The sequence below is a fragment of the Centropristis striata genome, chromosome 13 (assembly GCF_030273125.1).
Source record: "Centropristis striata isolate RG_2023a ecotype Rhode Island chromosome 13, C.striata_1.0, whole genome shotgun sequence".
Taxonomy (NCBI): domain Eukaryota; kingdom Metazoa; phylum Chordata; class Actinopteri; order Perciformes; family Serranidae; genus Centropristis; species Centropristis striata.
In genome coordinates, this window is record NC_081529.1 from 26,028,737 (window position 1) to 26,048,108 (window position 19,372).

At 35.0% G+C, this 19,372-nt stretch overlaps 1 protein-coding gene across 1 annotated transcript; it reads left to right on the forward strand.

The window, feature by feature from the left end:
- Positions 1–1,334: 1,334 nt before the first annotated feature.
- LOC131984092 (UNC93-like protein MFSD11) lies at positions 1,335–13,727 on the forward strand. Its single transcript, XM_059348968.1, has 13 exons — positions 1,335–1,779; positions 2,283–2,338; positions 2,458–2,565; positions 2,648–2,727; positions 4,209–4,305; positions 6,582–6,640; positions 6,819–6,963; positions 8,050–8,099; positions 11,480–11,545; positions 11,635–11,760; positions 11,851–12,025; positions 12,117–12,252; positions 12,954–13,727. Exons 1-13 carry the CDS (start codon positions 1,690–1,692, stop codon positions 13,104–13,106), a joined length of 1,341 nt encoding a protein of 446 aa, XP_059204951.1. The 5' UTR covers positions 1,335–1,689; the 3' UTR covers positions 13,107–13,727.
- Positions 13,728–19,372: the final 5,645 nt, after the last annotated feature.

A 19,372-nucleotide genomic window follows, 5' to 3' on the forward strand; every position in this document is an offset into this window, starting at 1 on the left:
TAACTCTATTTTGCCTACTGCTTTAAAATACAATACAAATTGACTGTTAAATTGACATGCTGTTCCTACTTAATCGTCCATGATCACTGTATTCATCATTGTCCCATGGTTCTTTTCATGTGGGAACGGCAGGCATGTGATTATAATTACAGTTTCAGAAGGCGTATGGGCTTGGTTATGAAATGTCTTCTAAGCCTGATTTATTAAATTTAAAAAAATTACAATCAGTTACTATTTTTTTTATTAATCACTTGCATGTATGAATATAACCCCCGTGCAATGAACACAGTAACCAGTGTCGGAAGAAGTACTCAGATTTTTCGAAAGAATATAGCCTTCTAGCCTACTTTCAGTATTTATTTGTTTTATTTACCTATGTATTACCAGAAGATGTAGGCCTATGTTTTATTAATCTTAGTGTCTGTGTGGGATGGATGGTCCAGATGGATGGGCCAGATGTTTGGCATGTCACAGAAGTAAAAAAAAAAAACCAACTAACTAACTTTTTCTCTCAGTTTTATTATGTATACAACAGTTATTGATGATTACACATCAGGCATGTTATTATCCGAATCTGACAAATAAAGATATCAAATAAGTATAGCAATAGGCTAGTAGTAAAAAGTAAACAATTTCCTCTGAAATATAGTGCAGTAGACTAAGAAAGTATGGAAGCACAAATAGATAAGTTGGTAGGTAAGGTACAGTGGCAAGATGATGGCAATTATAGTGATGGTATGATGGTAATAATATTATTGTGACTAGACAATATATAATAATAGTACAGTATATATAATATATAACATGATAATAATAATCATGTAATAAAAATAATACGGCCAGTATAATAGTAGTAGTATATCACAGTATATAGTAGTAATAGTAATGGCAGCAACAGTATGTATGCAATAGTAATAAAAGCATGTGCAGGGTGTGCATACATACATAACATAATATATAATATGTAAACATCTATCTATCTATCTATCTATCTATCTATCTATCTATCTATATATATATATATATATATATATATATATATATATATTGTACCGTCATTATATATGCATATAAATATAAATACTTGAATGAAGTACAAGGCCTCAAAATTGTACTTGTAATAGCTACTAGAGTAAATCTAATTACTTTCCACCATTGACAGTAATAGTAAAAGATTAAAAGTCTTAATTTTCCAAGGACAGTCTGATTTTCATGGGAGAATATTCTCCTGCTTACCTCTGGAAGGCAGCAAAAGCTAAATTAGTGTAAATGAGCGCAAATTGCAAAAGAAGAAGAAGCAGCGGGAGGTTCGTGAGGAAAACCAAAACGAAGAGGGCGAAGAAGAACAAGTAAAAAAAAAATGAAAAAAAGAAGCTTGTAATTAAAGTCACAAGTTGTCATGCGTACTCAGTATGATAGAAGGGAAGTGCTTCTATAACAGTGGCACACTGTTGCTATCTGTGTCCCACACTCTCCGCTACACCTCTGCCCTGTGCTGCTGTTTGCGCATTAAACTGGAACTAAACAGTTAGGGAAGTCAAATTTAGTGGCGCGACGTTGTTAGGAATGGATTTATCCGAATCTTACGGGACTCTTTCCTAGATTTGTAGTAAAAAAATACACAGTTGACAGCACAACAGCGGCAAAAAAGTTTAAAATGTATTGCTAGGGCGAGTTAAGAAAAACACCATGGCAGACACAAGGACTTTCAACGTTGTTATTTTGGGTGTAGGATTTTTGTTCATTTTCACCGCTTTCACCACCTGTGGAAACATTGAAGTAAGTTAAACTTTATTACTGATTTTTTGCTCATTAAAAGCCGTGTTTTTCAGCCTAATTTAGTCTTAGTTACATGTGTTTTTCGTTTCCTCTAAACGCGTATTTCGATAAAGTCTGCAAAAGACATTAGGCTGAGATATTAATTTATTTATTATCTGTAAAACCACATTCTGCTGTCACACAGTGCAATCAGAAATGCATTATGCCATCACATAATTTACCATGTATAGTTACTCAATACCTCTATTGAGAGAATAACAACCTGTTAAAGTTGTATTTTTGGTATTTTATGCACTTTTTGATATTAAAAGTTTTGATCTAAAATCCAGTCAATGTCTAATGTGCAGTTGGAAACGGGCCAATCAGAGCTGTATGTGAGGCGCATCTCATGTTTCTAATTTTCTTCAATGGTCAGTGTAATGATAAGACCGGATGAGTGACTTGAGGACATAATTATGACTCATTTCGTCCAGTTTAACCCTGTGCTTTCATCTTATTTTCAGCAAACTGTGGTAAAAAGCTTGCACAATGAAACTTTCACTGGAAGTGGGTACCACAGGTAGGTCATGCAGGCTCATTCCTCATCTCAGACTGGAGGAAACAAGCAATGTTTATTTTAATAAACATGACTATTTTAAAGTAAAGCATAAACAGTAATTCTCCTTTCCTCCTTGACAGTCTTGGCATCATCTATGGAGTCTTTTCATTCTCAAATTTACTTGCACCAACGGTCGTTGCAGTAATCGGACCAAAGATGACTATGTTTTTGAGCGGCCTGCTTTACAGGTAAACATCATCATGGTAATTTCATACAGGATGTTAACCAAGATGCTGAAGCTGAAATAATATTCTGCATGTCTTTGTCCAGTGGGTACATTGCTGTGTTCATCAGCCCTGCAACATGGGCCTTTTACTTGACCTCTGTACTCATCGGCATCGGAGCAGCCTGTAAGTTCCTCTACCAGATGTGAAATTTGTTTTTATTTTTTGTTACAATAATTTACAGCTCAGTTTTAATTAAATTTGGTATGTTATCATCTTTTGCTGAAATCTTATAGCCGATAATCCGATATCGTAATGTTTAATTAGTCTAAACTGATATGGACACATACTAACTCAAATTTTCTCAGATAATTTGATTTGGTTCATTCATTTATTCAGCTTTATTGTTCAACTCCTGCGTTCTCATGGGAAATAATTCTGCTAACAAGAATAGCCCAGTACAGCTAAATCAAACTATTATCTTAATCTGATTACTTTTGTATTTGTGTGTATGTACGTACAACCCTGATACCAAAAAAGCTGGGATGCTGTGTATAACATTAATAAAAACAGAATGGATCAAGATATATTTACAGTTTGAACATAAAATATAAAATACTGTCTTTGTACAGTTTTCAATTAAATGTATGTCACAAATGATTATAATATAATATTATAGTATAATTCTGTTTTATTTACATTTCAGACAATGTCCAAATGTTCAATTATTCTCAACTACCTCACAGTGCAGGCCTGAAACCTGGGTTCCAATTTCAAAAAAAGAGTAATTAAGATATGTTATTTTTTTAAATTAATATTAGAGACATTTACTTTAATTTAACAGGATATCTGGAGTTTTATCTAGCTTTATTTTGCTTACAGTTGGGGTATAACTACAGATTATTTTCAGAGACAGTCTGCAAAATGTCAGAAAATAGTGAAAAATATTCATTATATTTTCCCAAAGCTGAAGGTGAGATCTTTAGATGTCCTCTTTAGTCTCCAAAACCCAAAGACTACCAGAAAATCCTCACAATGAGGAAGTTGAAACATGAAAATATTTGGCATTTTAGCTTGAAAAATTAGAAAAAACAAGTAGTTATTTATGAAGCTATTAATAAACGAATCATTTCAACCCTATAAGCTAGTTTACAGTTTATTTATATGTCAGTTTTTATTCAGAATAGGCAGGTTAACATTTTTTCATCTGACATACTGAATCACATCCCATTCACAAAAAAGAGCACATAAATACTTTTTTTGTAGCCTATTCAGCCTCTGTGTTCCAAATAGTGTTTAATCATGCATACAGGGATTATCATGACTGGGATGTGTTGATGCGTATAAACAGTATATCCCAAATTAGACCTTAAATGGGTTAGGAGCTGTTTCTGTAAATAGTGCGCAGTACTTTGAGCTTGCTCGCAGATGTTAGTGAAAATACTGAGAAAGCAGCTTTCTGTTGAGCATTTACTGGAAAAATGGAGAGAAATGATTTGGGGCTGTTCTTAATGCGGCCTCAAATCATTGCAGCATGATTTTTTTTTATCATGTCCCAGGGCTACTGTGTGGTTTGATGCATTACTTGCCAGCGCAGGAAGATAATTTTTCACTTTGTGTGGCCAATTAACAGTTTTTTTGTCCTTCAAATGATCTCTTTCCTGCAGTGCTCTGGACAGCTCAAGGACACTTTCTGGTGGAAAACTCCGAGGCCTCCACCATCAACAGGAACACGGGGGTGTTCTGGGCTCTCCTACAGTGCAGGTATGCAGCTATTGACTGTTTTACTCAAGTCTGTCAGCCCATTCAGTGTCAATACATGCAACCCCAATTCCATTACCTACCTGCAAACCACACTGCATTTTCACACTTTGATTATTCTGAGTTTGATTACCTGAAAAACAGTGTGCTACAGCATTGAGTGAATTAAATGTTCACTTTATTTGTAAAAATCCTCCTGCTAATAAAAGGTTGCTTTTTAAAGTAGCCTGTATTATATAATTCCTCCCCATAATTACATTCAGTGCATAAAACTCACTTCATCACCATGTTTTTCATGTTTCTTTCCCTCTTGTTGTTTGATGCAACAATTCCAGTTGATCAAAGATACAGTTACACTGCAGCAGCCAAAATACTGTCAGTTCTGTATTTTTAGCCTGACAAGCTACTGTATGGTTTATTTTAGAATATATTTTAATAAATCATGTTACAAATTGTCATATCTGTCAGTGAGTCATTAGTTTCTCTGCAAAATATAAAAACAGCCAACCCTCTTTAAACAGAGTTCTGCAGGTGAGAGTTTTGGCCTTTCATCTCTTGTATTCGGCCCACTGCTCTTGCACACTGGCGTGGACAACTAATTTGTATTTGTTAAAATATGCAAATTGAATTAGTATAATAATTACATTGGCTGTCACCTGCTCCAAAGCTCACAATAGGGCAACGCTAATCTGACTCTGCAGTGGTGATCCCTGCCACAGTAAACTTATAAATCAGTTCTTCACAGCCTGCAGACACATACAGAATGCAGATACTGTTATCTTTGATGCGTAACCCCTGTTATTCTTCTCTGAGGCTTTAGGACAGACTAATTGCTCATCTACATTTTTTAGTTTAGGTGGAATGTAATTAAAGACAGAAATAGATCACAGCATTTTATAGGACTGCCTGGTTCACCATGGAAGGCAAATAAACAGCATCCTCAAAGGCAGAAAAGCAGATTATAGTGTTTTTAAAAAATTGGGGTTTGATCAAAAACAGAACAAAAAATGGCAAGTCACTTTTCTTTTTGTCTCTCAAACATGATTTCTTATCTCATTATTGATAACGCTATGTAACCAGTGATTTTAATTACACTGATTGTCCCAATGAGATGACTTTAATTAAAGGTCACATTTTTAAGCTGTGAAAGCTCCGTTGTCCTACACCAGAGATTTGATTCAAATTAAACTTGTTGTATGTGAAAAATGAACATAGGGAATTACAATTAAATGTTTGAATGTTTAACTAGAATCTCAGACAAGGGACGCAACAATATAAACGTCGGTATCGGCAAATATTCATCTGTTGACTGCCATCAACCTGTTGGCAAATAAAACGAGTTGGTGGCAGTTACTGATGTTAATCTGATGCATCAGTTTTTTGTGCAGGCTAAATGATTGTTGATTATTGGTGGCTGACCGGGAAAACAAAAAAATCCTTTAAATCAATTCAGTTATTTTTTTATAATGAAGACTTCTTTGTTTGCCTTCAGCCAAAGGGGTAATAAATAACAACAACAACAAAAACATTGGTATTAGCATCAGCAAAATTTTTATTTTAAATATCTGCATCTGTATCGACCCATAATTTAATTTTAATATTTTGTTGTAGCTGTGTTTTGGAATTTCAATCAATTCAAAAGATCTTCACATTCCAGCAGTCTTTTAAAGATTCATTTCATCTTTAATTTCCGGTTTAAAATGTGTAAAAACGACTAGACATGTAATATTTGTTGAGTTGTGTACTTACACTATCCCAAATGTTTCCAACAGTATTCAAACCTAGAGAAATCTTTTCAGAGTAACATCGAATTGGATGGATAGATAGATAGATAGATAGATAGATAGATAGATAGATAGATAGATAGATAGTAATTAGATTTACTCTAGTAGCTATTACAAGTACAATTTTGAGGCCTTGTACTTCATTCAATTATTTATATTTATATGCAATGCCGGTATAATATATATAGATATATAGATAGATAGTTAGTTAATAAATATATATGTATATATATATATATATATATATATATATAGTCTTTATCATGGTTGTGATTGAGAGACCCATAGTGGCACAAATGCCGAGCTTGGAAAACAATTGTGAACATAAAGATTTAAATGATGCAGAGAAAATTCTGTTTGCATAATAAGATATGCTTGAAAGCCCCAGGATAGCCACTAAATGGAGCTTTACATGGAATTGTTTAAAAATTGAAAAATGGAGAATTGAAACTTTTTTACTCACTGACTTATTTCCATATTTGATCTCATTTACAGCATGCTGTTTGGCAATCTTTACATTTATTTCGACTGGAATGGAAGAGCAGAGATATCAGGTAGGGTTAAACTTGTACTGTTGTGATTATAATAGCAAAAATCTAGCATGAGGATGAAAGCAAAATACCAAGAGGATTATATAAGTGATTGGTTATTCTGAATATGCCCCTGGCTTAATGTTGTTAATATATCTTGTGTATTTTAATTAAGCGGTTTATTATAATCTTCCTCTCCCAGACAGCAGCAGGAAAAACATTTTTCTGTCCCTGTTGGTCGCCTCTGTACTCGGCACACTCAGCTTCCTGGTGCTGAGGAAGAGCCATCACGAAGAGGACATGCTCTCTGAAGAGGAAGGGCAGTCGCTGCTCTCAACTCGTATGATGTAAATGAATATCCTTTAGATAATTACACCTTTTTCACTGTCATCAAAATCACTCAGAATACATAAAAATGTCTGAACCACTACTGAAAAAGGACAAAAAGGGTACGAACATCAAGAGATGAATAAACAGTGAAATAGTAGACTGTGTTTTATGTAACAAATACACACATATAGGAGTTAACTCGACAAAAAAAAGCTTTTATTTACATTTCATCCAGTTGACCGTGTTTGACTTTAACACAACCAGCTAAAAATATTTTTTCAAATAACCCACCTAGAATTTTTTGGAAGGTTTTTTCAAGAGGACTCACCGCTGCAGTTCTGCAGGAGTCTTAAATCACTCTTGTCCTTCGCAAAAATGACCCACCATTTTCTGCAGATCATTGCAATTTTCACAGTCAAGCCTAATCGCTACACTTTTTACAAGAGGGTGCAATCAGGCAGATTTCAGGAAGCTTGGACTGAGACTTTCTCTTTAAGAGTGACAGGGCCCCATATTCAGGCACTGCCCTCAACATTATTTGAATTTTTGTGGCTTGAATATGGTTCTACTCAAACAATGAGGTGTGAAAAAATATGTAGCTGGCATCACATACCACTGAAAGTCATGGAAAATGTACCTGGACCTGCAAGTAGAAGATTTTAACACAAGGAAAATCAGATTTGTGGAAAACATGATGAGATGGAAATTAGTAGATCATGTTGAAATCTTGTTAGTGTGCAAATTTTTGCTAATTTTCTAAACCCGTCTATTGTGTAGCAGCAGATTGTGATTAGAAAGTTTTTCCTAAATGCAGGTATTTGATCCTGGTGTATTGGCTGAGTTTGACTGTGCACATAATTCCTGCTGCATAACACAGAAACCTATAGGGAGCTGCCATGTACTGTGAAAAACATTTTTTTTGCATGTGTTGGGATTTTCAGGGATCCTTGTGATGTTGTGCAGCTGAAGTGTCTTTGATTTTTAAACACTTCACTTGTTTGTCACTTGAATGTAATTATATCTTCGTTTGTGATTGTAGGTTTTTTCTGTTGATTTTTTTCAGCTTTGTCAAAGTTAAAAATCATTTATTTCCTGTTGTTTAGGTATAAGGACAGAGCAAACACTGCCCTGCAGGATGCCAAGTCAGAATTCAGTAAGTTTTATTATTTCTATATGCATATTTCTATATGGATGTATAATGAACTACAACCTGGATTCCCAAAAAGTTGGGACATGGGGTTAAATGTAAATAAAGAACAGTGTGTCAAATTCAAAATGACTGTTTATATTTACAAAAGTATTCTAGTTTAAGCAATATATAGCAAATCAACGCATTCTGATTCTATTACATTTTTTAACAATGTATTATAATATAATGTATAAAATTGGGATTGTATATGTTGTAATACAGGTGCTGGTCATATAATTAGAATATCATGAAAAAGTTGATTTATTTCAGTAATTCCATTCAAAAAGTGAAACTTGTATAATGTATACATTCATTCCACACAGACTGATATATTTCAAGTGTTTATTTCTTTTAATTTTGATTATTATAACTGACAACTAATGAAAATCCTAAATTCAGTATCTCAGAAAATTAGAATATTACTTAAGACCAATACTAAAAAAGGTTTTTTAGAAATGTTGGCCAACTGAAAAGTATGAACATGAAAAGTATGAGCATGTACAGCACTCAATACTTAGTTGGGTCTCCTTTTGCATTTTGAATTACTGCAGCAATGCGGCGTGGCATGGAGTCGATCAGTCTGTGTCAATCGTTTTTTGAGTGTTATGTTGATGCACCTTATTCTCCCATGATGCAATACAAAAAGGACATTGAGGGGCTTTGTACTTAAAATAGTGGGTGCAGGGGAGAAAACTTCAGAAAGGTCCCAGAAACCACAAAATCTGTGTAAAAACCCTATTTGTTTTGTTTCCTTATGGTATAAAATGCATGATGATTTCCTTGTATACTACCTGATAAAACAACATACTATAATGAAAGTATGTCGTAGGCCCACTCACTGTATATAATTAGTATGTAGAATAGATTTGAGACCAAGTTTAAGAGCCTATCATATTGCACGATGGACGATGATACAGTTGGGGGGAGGGGTTTTGTCTCATGGGACATAAAGGAACTATAATTCTATCTGATCAAACTGTGATGACGTGCGTGAATTCAAATTTTACATTAATTATTTAATATCCAGGCATCTGTGCACTGCCTATTTGTCTCTCCTCTCTGCTTTGCTGCTTTACTTGGCTGGTGCCGTGCGACTCATCACAACCGATCAAACAAATTCTCTTTTGGATTCGTTCCAACTTGATTTTGGGAGAAGTGACAGCTTGAGTGTCAGCAACTTCAACTTCAGTTGCAAAATCAATCTGCACACTGTTGATAAGTTAGGATTTTTTAAGCACACAATCAACGGCATTAAAATCCTGATGTTGGGCTCAATGGCTGTACGCATATCCTGCATACAGGTTCATCTAAAAAAAATTAAAAGTTTATTTATGTCAGTAATTCAATTAAAAAAGTGGAAATAACACATTATATAGATCCATTACACACAGAATGAAACATTTCAGGTCTTAACCCTCTATGGTTCGCATTATGATGCCAGTTAGGAAAAAAATGTTTGGGGTGTTTTTTGTCTTAAAGTAGACTAAATTAACATAATCTGAAGACATTTTATAATTCTTATTACATTTTGGAAGTTTTGGGGTTTTTTTGCCCGTAGGCAAGTGAAAAAGAGAGTTTTAAAAATTAAATTTAACATAATTTATTTAATAAACATGTGTAAAAGATTCAGTAGCTTCCTCAGAGTACAATACATAACATTTTAAATGTAAAAACATTATAAAATTAACTTTTTTAACCAGTTTCTTGTCTGAATGTTGCCTGTAGGCAACATTGTACCATTGAACCAACGACCCATTGAAATGAATGTCTTCAACAGTCTAAGTGTATGAAACTATCAAAAATGAAGGTTTACTCACCTATCAGTAGGAATACATTTTTTTCCAGATGGAAAAGGGCCAGAAAATTACGTTTTGAGTGATTTTTTGTGGTGCAAAATGGCAAAATAGGGTTTCAATATGGCCTCCTGGAGATCATGTGATAAATTACAGCATTGCTATTGGTTCCCTATACTCTTCCGTCTCTTTTAAAGTATCGCATCACTCAAAAACATGCATTGTAGAAATTTGACGGACCAAAAATGGGTATGTTGCCTGAGGGCAACACCGTACCATAGAGGGTTAATATATTTAATGTCTTCTTATTATAATGATTATGGCTTACATTTAATGAAGACATAAAATTCAGTGTCTTAAAAAAAACTTTAATATTACAAAAGACCAATTTTAAAAAGTATGTTTAATATGGAAATGTTGGCCTCAGGCAGGCCAGAGTATGTCTATCTTTATGCACTCAATACTTGGTTGGGGCTATTTGACTTGAACTACTGGAAATGGACTTTTCCATCATATTCTAATTTATTGAGATGCACCTGTATATTAAACAACTTTTTTTTATAAAATCATACTTATTGGGATTGTGTCGATAAGTGTGAATGGACAGGAGGGTGAGCTAAGCAGCCATTCTCAATCTGGCAATCATTTGGTTTCACTTTTGTGACGTATAGCCTATATTTTTGATGAAACGTCACTACGATGCTCCTCTATGGACCATGAACGTCCATTTAAAAATATTGTTGAGACACTATTTCAACTGCTAGCATGGCTAAAAATGCACATACAAAAGATGTGATATTCCATTTATTTCCACCTAGTGTAAAATTGTATCTGAGATTTTTCACAAAATATACAGCAACAAATCCCTTGTGATGTAACAGAAATATCAGTTATTTTTCTTTCCTCTGTTATTATTTGGCATACTGTCGGTAACCTCTAGTTCTCCACACTTCACTGCTCTTAGTCGGAATCTAGCAGCCAGTTTTGTTTTTCTTCAAGTGAAAATTTCTTTCATGTGGATAAAAATCTTCTAGCATTACAAGAGAGTACATAGAAACTGCCTGTTTCAGATTACATCTCCGTTTGTCAACACACTGCACCCGCCTTCAGTGCAGCCTCAAGTTGTTTGGATGATCAGATTGCTCTTTGTCTTGCGTGTATCTTGTGTGCATGTAGACTTGTGTGCACCTGCCTCAGAGGTATCGGGTTTACCGAAGATGCACACTGATTCATGTCAAGAAAGGGCATCCAGGCATATATAAACAAACCTAGTGGGATGTCTTCTTTTAAAGTCTGAATCTTCCTAACCGCCTGGGTAAAACTCTCTCTTGGGTGTTTTTTCACCAGCATTTAGATGTGGCTTTTTGGCTTATTGAGACAGAATACTTTCCTATCTTCTATCTGCATTGAACTTAAATTGTCAGGGGGTAATAGGGCCTTAACGTCTGCATTTTTATCTGAGCTCAATCCACGTGAAAAAAAAGGTAGATAGGTGCATAATATCTATTTATTAGCAATTCAAATCAGTGTATTGTGTGTCCTCCTATTCAGAAACCATCCAGCAGCTTCTGAAGACTAAAACTATACTGCTCCTGAGTCCCTGCATGGCATACAGCGGTAAGTCGCGTGGAGAATGCATTAATGCAATAAGTATCTAAACCTCCAGTGAAGGCTCGCGGCTACAGCATGCCCTTCTTGTTCTGCAGGCCTGGAGCTATCTTTCTACAGCGGCGTGTATGGAACGTGTATCGGAGCAACTGCACACTTTGGAGAAGCAGCGAAAGGCTTGATTGGGATCTCTGGGATTGTGGTAGGCATCGGAGAGATTGTGGGTAAGTTTGTATTCCTGTCTCAGAGCTGGTTAAGGTGATTTAAAGTCAAGGGAGGATAGTGAATTCATGAATATGTTCTTTTTTTATCAGGTGGAGGCTTGTTTGGATTGTTGTGTAAGAACAATCGCTTCAGACGGACCTCTGTGGTGTTCCTGGGAATGGTTGTCCATTTTGTTGCAGTCTATCTGATCTTCCTCAACATCCCAGATGACGCCCCTGTAGTCTTTGACACCACCACCCAAAGTAAACCATATCTAACTCCAAGGTGGGTAAATGATGAATACAGAAGTGGGAACAGGGAAAAGCCAGGAACTAATTTGTTTTGTTTTAATAAGAACTATTATTTTTTCCCTCAGTGCATCCATTGCCCTGCTGTGCAGCTTCCTGCTCGGACTTGGGGACAGTTGTTTCAACACGCAGCTCTACAGCATATTAGGCTGTGTTTATGCTGAACAAAGCACGCCTGCTTTTGCCATCTTCAAATTCATCCAGGTAATCCCATGTTGCCAATTCTCAGGCATTGTTAGCGGAGCTGAGCAAAGCTGGGTTAAAGTGTTGTCTTGTCAAGTATGAAATAAATTCACCTAAAGCCCCATTAAAACGGAAAAGAACAAGGCCCGCATGCGCCTCTTAATCTCCCCTTTGTCTTTGCCGAACAATTGGTCTCTAACAAGAAATAAACCCTGGAAGTTGTGGTATTTTCTTAAAGTCCAACTGAAATTAAATCATATGTTTTGTCTGTCTGAGCATATACACTGTACGGGCTGTGAAAATGACTTTTTCTTTGTTCTTTGAGAAACAAATAAGAAACCAAAAGGGATAAATTATATTTATTATATTTTATTTTTATATGGGTACACTCTAGTTTTGCATTAATTTGACCAAAATACTTATGTTTGACGACAAAAGGGATGAATGTGAGTAATTTGACTTTTTAGTAATTTAGATATAGTATCTAAGAACAAATACCTATAGTAATAATAATAATAATAATAATAATAATAATAATAATTAGCATGTTGCTACATAGACTTAAAAACACAAAATGCCATTTTCTGATAGTCTTTTGGGTTGTAAATCATATTAATTACACAAAACAATTAAAGTTCAGTTATGAAACTTTCTTTCCAACAACCACAAATCTTGTGCATATTTAATGTATGGAAAATCTAAACTCTATTATCCTCTGTCAGTCTATTTTTGCAGCAGTGGCTTTTTTCTACAGCGGTTACCTGGTGTTGAAGTGGCAGCTGCTGCCGATGGTCATCCTGGGCTTCGTTGGAACACTGTGCTTCTTCGTGGTGGAGAGGACGCAGAACTTCTCTGTAGATTTGCAGGAATATTAGAAAAAAACATTTCTGTATGAGCACTGATTGTTATGTGGGAGAAATTACGGCCATCAGAAAAACAACCCTGTGCTTTTCTCTCACGAGGGGTTATTTTGAAATCTATTTTTATTATAGTGCGCTGTAGATCACATTCATATAGATAACACTTATACCAAGTCTTACAAAAACATCTGATTTGCAATACATGGCTGTCAGTCAGCCTGGATTGTACTTTGCACTCTACTCTAAATACCCAACACTACACAGTATCATTAATCATTAACATGATTTTTCTCCTGCACTGCTGCGCTGTAGGACTTAAAAGAAAATAACCACTCTTCTTATCGCGTACTTGTTTGCATCGCTTCCAGCTCAGGTTTATTACTAAAGACGTATTTTTAAAAATATTTTATGTATAAAACTGTTACTTTTAGAGCATAGTTTTATCGTGATTGACAGTTTGATAAAAAATAGATGAGAGAAAATAATGCAATATTCTTCCTGTCATGTTTTGGAAACGTTAACTAATTAGTGCCTGACAATCATTGTTATTAACTTTTTGTTATAAATTTTGCATTTTGTTAGTGTTTTTCCTACAATTTTGTGAATCTTTGATGAATAAAGTTCTATGCATTTTGAGTGATTTAATTTAAATATATTGCAGGCACAGTGCAGGCCACTGAAATAACTCACATACAGTATAAGGTTCCATCTGTATATAAATATGAGGAATATTTACAGAGGTCACGCTTATTGATGGGGTTGCTTTTGATGTGTTAATAAGACAAATTGAGTTGAAATTTGTGCTCCTTGAACTGAACTGCTTAAATGTTCCCTTCAGAAGAAAAACACCTGATACGGTTTCCTTTTTTACAGTTTGTGTTTCAGATCTGAGTGGATCGGGTGTTTAACTCACCATAACATCGCCAATGTACATCCAGTTTATTGCACCACAAAACAAGATAAATCTGCTGGTTTTAATCCTGATTTGCCAGATTTATTTGAAAATCCATGAGGCCATTAATCAAAAGAGGAGCAGCAGAAGAGGTTCTGGATGGAAGAGAAAGGGTTATAGGCCCAGAGGTCCCACATTACTTTACTGGTAATTGAGTATTGATTACATTATAATGAGAGTAAGCAGTTTTGTGTGATCTTAAGTCAATTGTGCCACACACTTGACAACAACAAAGCGCTGATGGGCTAAGTGAAGTGCACAGCATTTACTTACAGAATTAAACTCTGGCAGGGTTCATATTATTGGTTTAGATAACCCTGTAAGGACAGTAACTGGCTTTGGATAAGTCTATTACCTGAACACTGGCACATTCAATGCTTCATCTATTACTTATTTCATATTGTGTGGCATATCTCGCTGACCTAAGATTTCGGATGTGGCTTGCGCATGGCACGAAGGTGTGCATCCTCGACTTTTAAGATTTTTTAATTCATTTTTAAAAATATAATTATTTATGTGGGGCGTGTTGCGGCATTACACTGTTTCCGATCGGACGCCTTTTAGTGGAGCTCCGCCCCTTTTAGGGTAGCTCCGCCCCATTGTGTGATAGGCCTACACCTGGTCAGTAACACAATTCACTCTGTATTTCCACCCTGACTCATCTCATCTGTTAGTCTATTTAGCCTACCTATCTTTCAGAGTTTTAAAGTGTGCTACAAGGTTTGATTTTCCAATAATATTCGAAAAGTTTCCAGCGAATATTAATGTTCAATGTGTATGTGCTGGATGGTGTGGTACCTTATGAAAAGTAAGTGTTTTATGGAGTTGCAGACGTTGTAGTGGTCTGCATGTAGCCTAATGTGCAAATTCTGTTATTCGCGATTAGCACGCTAAGCGGAGATTTAGCTTTATTCACTTCTTATGTTGCATTACTATGTTATTCAGGGATGACAGTCATGTTGCTTAGCGTAATGCCCATAATCATTTGATATGAGATACTTACATGCAATAGTATATCAGCTAATTGGGTTCATTTTAATGTACTTTTAGTGCAGGATACTGCGTAATGTGCTATCTCACAATTAGCATGCTAACGAATACATACTTCCTACAGGCACTGCAGTTCATAACAAGCTGACTTTCAATAAAAAAAAAGTAACAAATTGCCAGTGAGCCCAAGCAAATATTACTCTTCTTCTGGAAGCTCAACTGGTTTGGTGATCTCAATAGGTGACATGAATATGTTGCAATATGTAGTTAAAGTAACCAGTAGGGTCATTGGTATTAAACTGTATGTTAAGTGGTTTTAACATGTAACCACTGGAATTTAATATATATTGCAGGTAGGTGACATTTCGAGGAAAAACTCACATTTTCCGAGAACGAAGCTCAGATATCTTTTTAATTGTCACTATTGATTTTAACAATGTAAATTTAAGATATCCAAAATGAGGGAAAAAAAACACAAAAACATTTCAGGCATCCCTAATGTCATATCCAGTATATTTAAAACAAGAAATACCTTTGTGGGTTGTCTGCAATTGCATTTAAACTAGTAATAATGCAAATTGTAGATATTGGTAATGCCATTTTTACAAGTCAAAATCTACTTTTTGTTGTTCAAAATTATGTTAGGGATATCCCAAATGGTTTGGATAACTGATATGACTAGTCACAATTGGATTGTAGATGTCTCACAATGGAGTTTTCATATGCAATTGTGGATATCTGAGATTGAACGCTCAATACACCTGAATGGCAAAAGTGACTTACTTGTCCTTGGAAGAATGGCTGTTACAGATATTTAAAATGTTCTCTTTTACTGGGAAGAAGTGAATTCCAAGTATCTGTAATATATATCCAGTCGAGCTATTAGCTGTTTAAAAGGCCACTTACACTTTTTAAGGATTCAAAGATATCTTAAATTAAGTTTTGACTGGTGCAATCAAAGTCATAGAGATCTTGAAGTACAATTTCTACCAGTAAGAATATTATTGTGGATATCTTTCTTCACCGTTCTCACTAGTGAGAGAGACAATTTTGACGTTCGGGGAAATCCCATTAACGGGTACCTAAAATGTAATTACAGATGGAGAGTGGTTCGATTAAATGTTAAAAACGGCTTGCCATAAAACTGCCTGATCTGTCTCATATCTTCCATAAAAGAGTAATTTCTAAGGCTCGGGGTACTTTACAGTTTCTTCTTCATTGTCTGTGTGGAGAATTTGAGCTGCTACTCTCTGGACAGAGATTTAGACTTCCAAAGGCCATGCCTTACAGGCTGAATAATTCCTTTATATCTCAGGTCACCAAACTGTTAAACACCCACAATGACCCAGCTGATGATTAGTTTCCCATTTAACTAGGACTGGGGGTTGATGATAATGGTTTACAGTAGGGTTCATGTTCTCACTTTCATGTTTTTTTGTACCGGAGTCTCTGTGAGACAATTAAGTTAATGTTCTCAACTGAAAATCACAACAAGTCATAAATAAAACCTTTAATCTGCAGCATTATCATGGAAGCTGTGGTAACACAGCAATAAAGGAACAAATAATTTACCTAAGTGGTGTGGAACTAATGCATGATAAATGATGATTTAATGTGTGAATTAATGCAGGATGTGATGTGAATTCCTGTTGATGATCACTGTGATTATATGAGTTTAGTCGAGACAGTTAAGGAGTGTTTATTCACAGTTACTTTACACAGCCAAACAGTTGCATTAAAATTTTATTTCTGACCAATTAATTTGCTCCATGAAAGCAGAACAGTTACAATTTTCACAGAAATATGAAGCTTTTTGTTCTCAATTCCAGTCCATTCATTTTATTTTTTAAATATTCTGATTATTTGATTTGTACTGGTTTGGTACAGAAACATCTAAATGCTGGAATCTATCAATAAGTAAATAAATAAGAAGAAAGTTTCATATTTCTGTGAGAATATGTGCTGTTCTTCACTAGAATATTTATTTGAATAAACACCTTTTTAACCCATAAGAACCCAGACCCAGTAATCTTTAAAGGAAAATTATGGGGGATATAGCACAGACCAAGTGGACCACATATAACACATTTATGATGTTTTTTTTACCCTTGTGTGATGTTCATATTGTTGTTACTCAGCCAGTGTTTGTGGGTCTGATGGACCCGTTGCATTTTGTGGCTTTTAATGCCTCACAATCAAACACTTTTATGTTAAAATACTGAACAGATGTTTACCTTGTCCCAATTACAAGCAGTATAAACAATATATATGGTTAATATTTGCCCTTTACCTTTGTTAGGTCACATTTATAACTTATTATTTGTGTGATGTTCATATTGTTGTTACTCAGCCAGTGTTTGTGGGTCTGATGGACCCGTTGCATTTTGTGGCTTTTAATGCCTCACAATCAAATACTTTTATGTTAAAATACTGAACAGATGATGCACAACACAAGCTGAACACATGAACACAGAGTAAACATATCAGTCAAGACAGACTGAACATCAATTTCCACACTTCTATTACCCCCGGGTCCAGTGGACCCGGACATCTTATATGTAATAGAAATGTGTAGGGGGGGTGTATGGTGTGTGGTCATTAAATATGTATTCTTATATATGTTCTTCACAGAAAATGAGCCAAAGTCAGTGAGTCTCAGTTTGAAAAATTAATTAATTGTATAATTTTTCTTTTAATAAAAAATGAAAACGGGTCCCACAGACCCGAACACCACACAAGGGTTAAAAAAGATACTACCCCTAAATGTCAAAGATCTGTGATGTGACATATATGATACACTGGGCGTTTATGGTATTTATGTTTATGATATTTCTTATTTTAAAATAAAAAAATAAATAAACACATTTTCTGCTTACAGAAACACAAATTTGCCTTTTTGTTTGCATCTCCATAACATATATCAAAATTGTGACTTTAATTTGTTCAGGAAATATGGTCAGAACAAGTTAAATGCAATACAGGACAACCTATTAACGGATTAGAATTGTTTAATGGGTTTAAACTTAGCCTTGTAACAAAAAATAAGCTTTTTGAAATTACTTTTTTACATTTCTGTTTCCAGTCACACCCACATTTTGGAGAAGTCACTTCTTGTCAAAGTCACATGACAGTCACATGACCACCACAACAGAGTGCTGAGTATGTGTCGCTTAGAGATTTAATGAGTTCAGGCAGGGAATCCCAAAGTGTGGTGCACGCACCCCCAGGGGTGTACAGGCTGCTGCTAGGGGGTGCGCGGGATGAAAAATGTAATGGCGGTCTGATAATACACAATTACATTTTTCCCCACACACAATAAAGATATTGTAAAATGTAAAATCAAAAACTGTAATATTAATTAATTAATAAGAGCAGGCTATTCAAAATGCACTTCATCTTAAAACGAAGCGTAGAAGTTATCTTCTTCCATTTTTCTAACCTGTGTTATGGTGATGGGGTTGTGTTTTAGCTCCACTCTCATTTAAACTTGCTGCAATTTTTGTTCAACGTCGCTCAAAATATTATAACATTTTCCCAACTTATGTGCTTTCTGCCTCTGATCCTGAGCCTGTCATCATCCTCTTTGCTCTTAAAAGTGGAAGCTTGCGCATAACTTTGTTGCATTATATTGTGTTTCAGATTAATTCAAATGCGAGAGCGCATTGTTGTGATTATTTTATTATGTGTGTGTTCTGGTCATTTGAGCATGATTAAACATGCCGCAAAAAGTTTGGGAACCGCTGAGTTAATGTGAAGCATAAAGCTGAATATGGAAGATTATAGAAGATATAAAGTGTTTGTTACACGGGTGTCACCATGGGTTCTTATGGGTTAAAATACTTCCTAATGAGAAATAGTTTGAACATACAAAGTGTGTGTAGAACATTCATATATTTTATACATAGATGATTATTATAATATTGATTTATTTCTGGAGTAAGAGTTTAATTTGGTTACATATACCAATTGATGTATGGAGCAGATGTTAATTAACTGATGATCTGCAAAGTGTGAAGTAATCACATGAATAGTGACTTGATTATATGTTGATGGTGAGCAGCAGGAATTCACAACACACCCTGCATTAAATCAGCATGAGTGATGCATTTGTTAAAGGTTACTTAAGGGTATAATTTGCACCTATATTATAAAGTGTAAATCTACTATATTTTTATTATAAAAATGCACGCATGAGCTCATATTTCTCACATTTACAGGCACTGAAAGAAAACCGTGATTCCATTATGTTTGCAGCAAGTTGCTTGAGTGTATTTCACCTTGTTTTAGACTGTATCTCTTTGTTCATACTCAAAATTCTGACTCATTTTTTTTTCAAAAT